Here is a 6,400-nt window from a genome sequence, read left to right as displayed (position 1 = left end):
TATATATATGCATAATATATGAGTGATATGCTCCCTCTGGATGTTTTAAAGTTTGAGCCAAGACTTGAGCCACTGATGTAGCCCTGATATCCACCATATAACAAAAATGCAAAAAACAGCAAAGTACAAAAACAGAGCCTGGCCTGGTCTCGAAGTCTGTCTGCTACGGTGTTCATTCATCTGCACCGAACAGTAGCGCCACCTTGCGACAGGCTTAGATTGGGTTCTGGCTTCGGTAGTGTTTCTGCAGTATGCTATTTCCCTTCTGCCCGAGCTGCGTGTAATATCTCGCTCTTGCTCGCTGCAGGTAGCCTATATCCTTCATCTGCTGGGGGGTGCGCACACCTGTACATAGATTAAAAACACGTGAGAACAGGTCTGCACATCATCGCAGCACGTGCATGTCTGATCTGCTAAAACTGATCTACCAGCTAACGTCAACACATGACTGTCACATTTCTCATTATCAGGAGCGAATAAAAATTAATAGTTGATATTTGCTTCAGATATTACATATACAGAAAAATTACATATATATACATATATTTACAATTTAATTACAATTTACATATATTAGAAAAAAAAGTCATTGATTAGAATTCTCTGGTGATGAGTGAAAATGCTTGAATCTCATGCACTTACTTGTGTTGCCTGTCCAGCCAAGTGCTCTGTACTGTCCAAGCACCTTGCTGACCGCTCCGCGCCTCGGTCGTTCCTTCTGTGGAGGGTTCTGACGATAATACCTCAGCAGAGACCTGCACACAGACACAAACGTCCCGATAAATACTTACACACACACACGCACGCACGCACGCCCACGCACGCACGCACGCACGCACGCACGCACGCACGCACGCACACATCACAATAATATAGTAATACATACACAACTATATAACCAGATACAACCCTGTATAGTTACAATCAACATTAAATAGTCAACAGAAGTAATATAAATGTAACAAAACTAACAACATTAATAAAAGAAATTTCTCGTTCATCATGCGACTAGTCGTAAGGGGTAATCATCTTTTAATCAAAACGGACGTTTTTCATTGCAATTTTGTTCACCTGTGACCAATTGATGCACCAGATGGCAGCACCAGTGCATAGTACTGCTCAGCTAGAGCTGGGAGATCAACCTCTTCATCTTGCTCTGCCTCGGTGCCCTCCACCTCCTTGTGGTCTGGGTAACTAGACCTGCAATAGACAACTCTCACATGTAGCTTTGTGTGATCAAATAGTATCAAAGATTCCAAAGGCAATAAAGCGTCGAAATAGTGAGACTTTTCCGTGCACTCGCAAAAACCACATACAAATCGAGTGAGCTTGACCGATAGAAGAAAATCAGGCAAGACCATCAAAGGACAGGGGGCGACTATCTCATACAGACAAATAGGTGAATCGCCAAGAGCGCTGAGACTCTACCTGTAGTCGTAGTAGTCGGAGTATTCGAACACGGCATCACCGGTGAACAGCATCTTGCAGTGGCCCTTGTCGTACATGTGCTGCTGTACGGAGTGTGTGCTGTGGAATCCCTTACCTCGCTCGTTGCACCATAGGCACACGTTACCCATGCCCACCTTCTCCCCTGCGAAACACCAGCACGTACACGACGTCAATACATCTCGTTACGTGGCACACACCTTCACCACACTGCGATTACGTCGAAAAACTTGTGATCTCCCAAACATAGATGAAATGCGATGCAATGAAATGCCATCAATACACATTTAAATTTAATGCTTAGCTAAGTAGGTTGCTTGCTTTTCCTCTTGGTCCCCCGATGGTACATAAGGCCGTAGCTAAGTAGGTAATGAGACGGAACAGATTAATTAGGTACTCCTATAAACACTTACCTAGGTAGGCAAAAGTAAATATCTAAGTAACAAATTTACCTAGGTACGTGATAAGACCTTCTGTGTCAACCAGATATTCCACGTCAGGGATGAAGAAGCTGTGATCGCGACTCATGTGACTGACATTCTGCTCGACGCTGGAGCTGTGATGGGGGCAGAAGAGGCAGTCCACGGGGAGGATGGGGTCTCCAAGCCACACTTCCTCTCCTTCCTCTGCCTCCTCGTCTTCTTCATCGCCTGAGAGAGATAGTAGGGTTACATTTCATGCCGAGAAACACACACATCGCTGTAGAGTTCATCCATGTTAAAATAATTGAGTTCCAGATAACAGGGTGCGAAATTAACAGGAGTCCGGAGTCAAATACTCCTCGATTTACTGTCGGACTCCCTGATTTGACATATGCAGGAGTCCGTGTGACTCCCTAAAAATTCTGCCATACAAACTAGTTCGTTCCGGAGCACGGCCTCGCGGAATTACCATATATTTTTTCAGCTAATGTCCAAAGAAAATTTGGCAGACATGCAACTGCATGAATCTTAAAAATAAGCACATGCGTTATTGCATGTTAATATCTTTAATTTTGAACCTCAGACTGCGGACTCCCTCATTTTGCTGCAGACTCACTCTTTAGGTAGGTCACACGCAGGTTAGGGAATCCGCTGGACTCCCGTGTTCAAAAGTTTATTTCTACCCCTGAGATAATGTATATATATATAGCTTAAAAAATTTTCTAATTTAATTTTGTCTGCCGATGCTAGTCCACTCTCTGGACACTTGTTTTTAAAATTGTAAAGACATCACACAAGTTGCAAAACTGCAAAATAAGACCCTGTCACCCAGAATGATGTAGATTTTCTACCAGTGAATCAGCTTTAATACGTCAAAGCTAGAGTTGATTACGATTCTTCATCGCCTATGTGAGACCGAGCAATCATGAGGAGAGGAACAGTTTTGCATTCCCACCCTCTACGTCCTCCCAATCGTCGACGTCATCTTCGCTGCCCATGTCATCGTGGTCCGCATCGCTCTCCTTCAGTCGTCTGCCTGCTGGCTCCGGCGCTCGCATCTTGCTCTTCATTGCCCCGCTGATGCCCCCGGTCGCAGACGAGGAAGCTGCAAAAGCCGACAAATCTCGTGGTCAGCACACTACGTGGTAATAACGACATGCAACGTTGATTGACATAGGACGTCAAAAAAAAAGAATAAATATATATAAATATAAATAAATAAATATATATATAATACATGTGTGTGGCTGAGGTATCATTATGTAGGGTTTACCTGATGGCGCTGCAGAGGGCTCTGACGTCGTATCCATTACAGATTGCACACCATCGCCAGTACTCTCTTCCACCCTGCAATCAGGGAATACTTTACAAGTTAGTGGTCGAAGCAACATATACATACATGCAAAGAACATGTAACCAACACACTAGATCAAGGATTCTCTCAAGCTGTTGCACGGGTATTGCTCTGATAAGGAATAAACGTTTATTGACCAGAATTGAATCAAGCACACGTTTTATTTATAGATGAGATGTATATACCTATGCTCGTCAAAAAATTCCATGAAATTTCTAGCATCAAATTATGTGCCAACACAAATTTAGAATTTATATGTAAATACAGTATTTTTGATATTTCTCAACTACCACAAAGAGTACGGAAACAAAATTTTTGCCACAAGTAAAGCTTTATAAATGCACCAAAAACGTGCATCAGGATTTTTCTTTAAGTTTTCATATTTACAAAATGAAAAATCTAAAATTATCAATGAAAATTTCACATAAATGCTTAATCCTTAATGTGGCGCACTTAATCATAATGGTTGTAGAGGATCACAAACTGGACATCCATTTTGCATGCACACACACGTGATTAGGTAAACGGTGGATAACAGACTACCTTTTGGTTACTGAACTATGTTTGCCGGTCTCAGTCATTCCCTTCTCAAGATTCAGATGGTTTTTCTGCTTGATTACACTTTTCTTTTTCACACTGTCTGACGCCTCCATCTCCTGGAAAATGCAAATGCACACGCCAACATGGTTAACAGATAGAACAGATGTATTTCAATTATTTCACATATCTTCACTACCATTCTTGCAGAAGTGCATCACAACATAACTAATATGACAGTTGCCAAACTCTATAGTTAGATCCATAGCACCAATACAAAAGCACAATTATGTTGCTCAGAAAAGATGTGAATTGCACTAACCTTGTGTTTTCTGGAGCCAATGTGATTCTGAAAAGCATTGTTGTTGCCAAACAGCTTGTTGCAGGCACTGCAATAGAATGAGACCTCACCTTTCTTCTCTTCTCCCTCGACCTAGAAATCATGCAAATATAAATTAAACTACTCGCACAACAAATTAGCTTAAGTCTACTTTTGTCCTTTACCTAACTATATATAACTAGCTGTACTATAGTATAGAGGCTGTGCTTAAAATGGCATTGTCCCTTTCTTATTCCACTACCATTCTATGAAGATTTAGAAACTCCTAGTCTCCTATGCTATATATAGTCTTTCCATAGATTTACTTCTATTTACTGTGATACGTTTAAGCTAAATTGACTTTGTGTGCCAATCAGTAGAGTCACCTTCGCACGCTGAGCGAGAACTCGTTCCTTGAAGGCGTCGGCGTTTACTGCTGGCAGCTCTGCAACTTTGCGCTTAAGGTTGTAGCGGTGCCAATCCGACTTGTAGTGAGATCGCTGGAAGTCGGATGTAGCGAATACCACTCTGCAGGTGATGCACGTGTGTACGGACATTTTCCTATGGTACAGAAAATGTTACTATTATTATTTTATTATTAAACGTGTCAAATTGACTGACAAATGAATGGTCATTATCGTGCGCAAGTGCAGTACGTACTATAGACTATAGTGACATATAATATTAATTATTATGTGTCTGAAGAACAATATTATACATTCCATTATTGATTATATATGCCTATAGTAATTAAGCCTATACCTATAGTATAGGCTATAAATTATAATACATACATGTGCAGGTGCATACAATACTTAATTGTAAATGCTGTAGTCATGTAAAATTATACTACTGTACTGTAGTACTAACCCGACCAGGCTGTGTGACTAACGTCAATACACCGGGTAGAAGGGTATTCTAGGGTATACTAGGGTATTCTAGGGGCATACTAGGGTATTCTAACCCTAGCAATACCGTTTCTTGGAGCTACTGTAGTACATGATTATGACATATTTAATTCATGAAAATACATGTCCAGTAGAGCTGTGCGTCGGATCCGATAATCCGAATCCGATCCGATCCGAATCCGATCGGATTCGGATTCGGATCGGATTTACAATTTTTAAGGAATCGGATTCGGATTCGGATTCGGATTGTGTGAACACTAAAATGGTTATATTGTATTTACTTGTACTGGGGATTTGTTATTACATGATACACAAACGGCCGAGCCGCTCGGAGCGAGGCAAGTCCGGGCCGCTCTTCAGCTACGGGATTGATCTCGTGGACTATTTCGATACGACGAGTTCTGTAACGGCACGGCGGCGCAGTCTCGCAGACATAGACAGCCGTGGGCGCCGCGCGCAAGTCGAGACGAGGTCCCGCACGTTCGAGACGTTTGCTAGCTCCGAGTCTACACTGAAAGCTGTCGAGAGGCGCAGAGCCAGTCTTACGCGCAGGGGTATATGGGGTCAAAAAACCTGCAAATACCTATGGCGTGCAGAGCAGCAGATGGTGACATGCCTAGCAGTTGCTAGTCGCTATCGTCACAGCTCCAACGTAGTGTTTACACTTAAGTTTTAGATTGTTTTTTGGTAATATTTGCGCGTAGATATCCAGCGCACTCAGGCTCTCTCGACTTGTATTTCTACGCTTAGCACTCCGGTCACTCGCCCAAGTAAGTATGTTTTTTTGTGTTGTATTTTTTTGCTAGTAAAACTCAAAGTGGTACTGCAACATTCACACTGACGCTGAGAGGGGTTCATAATCCGTCTATTAGCTATATAGTTCCGAAGGATTCCTCCTGGAGTGTGACCAATGGCCCACATCGCGTATGTTTGTGGTTTTGAGTGTAGTCTAGAACCTAACCCACACCAAAAACGACCACAAATTCGTCCTCATGCATCCGTGGCCCGGCATTGGTCAGATGGAATCTCGTACTTAACCGTCTATGTGCCCCGGGCCCGTACTGCCGGAACACTTCAACTTTCAAGTGCCTTTGAGGCTGTGACTGACACTGTCATTGTTACTGTATTACTATTGAAACTCCAAACGTGCATTTTCATTTACTGGACATTAGAGCTGTGCGTCGGGTCACGGACTCTGCAACCAAAATCGCATCTTGCGACAGCATTTAACAAAATCCGTACAATATCGAATCCGAATCGATTCTGGCTATTTAGAATGCCTGATTCCGAATCCGAATCGATGGCAATTTTTGAATCGAATCTAAATCCGACACTCCGATGTGCTACTCGCTGGACAATCCGCATCGCAAATCCGATCCGAAATATACGACCGACTATCCGCGTAAATAGAGGA

At 42.6% G+C, this 6,400-nt stretch overlaps 1 protein-coding gene across 1 annotated transcript; it reads right to left on the bottom strand.

The window, feature by feature from the left end:
• LOC106810693 (zinc finger protein 622-like) lies at window positions 1-4,635 on the bottom strand. Its single transcript, XM_014814127.1, has 10 exons — window positions 4,465-4,635; window positions 4,082-4,192; window positions 3,766-3,878; window positions 3,142-3,215; window positions 2,824-2,973; window positions 1,899-2,096; window positions 1,429-1,591; window positions 1,072-1,200; window positions 643-755; window positions 1-345 (listed from the first exon to the last, which is right to left on the bottom strand). The coding sequence occupies exons 1-10, from the start codon at window positions 4,633-4,635 to the stop codon at window positions 215-217; spliced, it is 1,353 nt and encodes a 450-aa protein (XP_014669613.1). The 3' UTR covers window positions 1-214.
• Window positions 4,636-6,400: the final 1,765 nt, after the last annotated feature.

The sequence above is a fragment of the Priapulus caudatus genome, unplaced genomic scaffold, assembly GCF_000485595.1.
Source record: "Priapulus caudatus unplaced genomic scaffold, Priapulus_caudatus-5.0.1 Scaffold464, whole genome shotgun sequence".
Taxonomy (NCBI): Eukaryota; Metazoa; Priapulida; class Priapulimorpha; order Priapulimorphida; family Priapulidae; genus Priapulus; species Priapulus caudatus.
The sequence above is the reverse complement of the archived record's forward strand: the minus strand, read 5'-3'. Positions and strand labels throughout refer to the sequence as shown.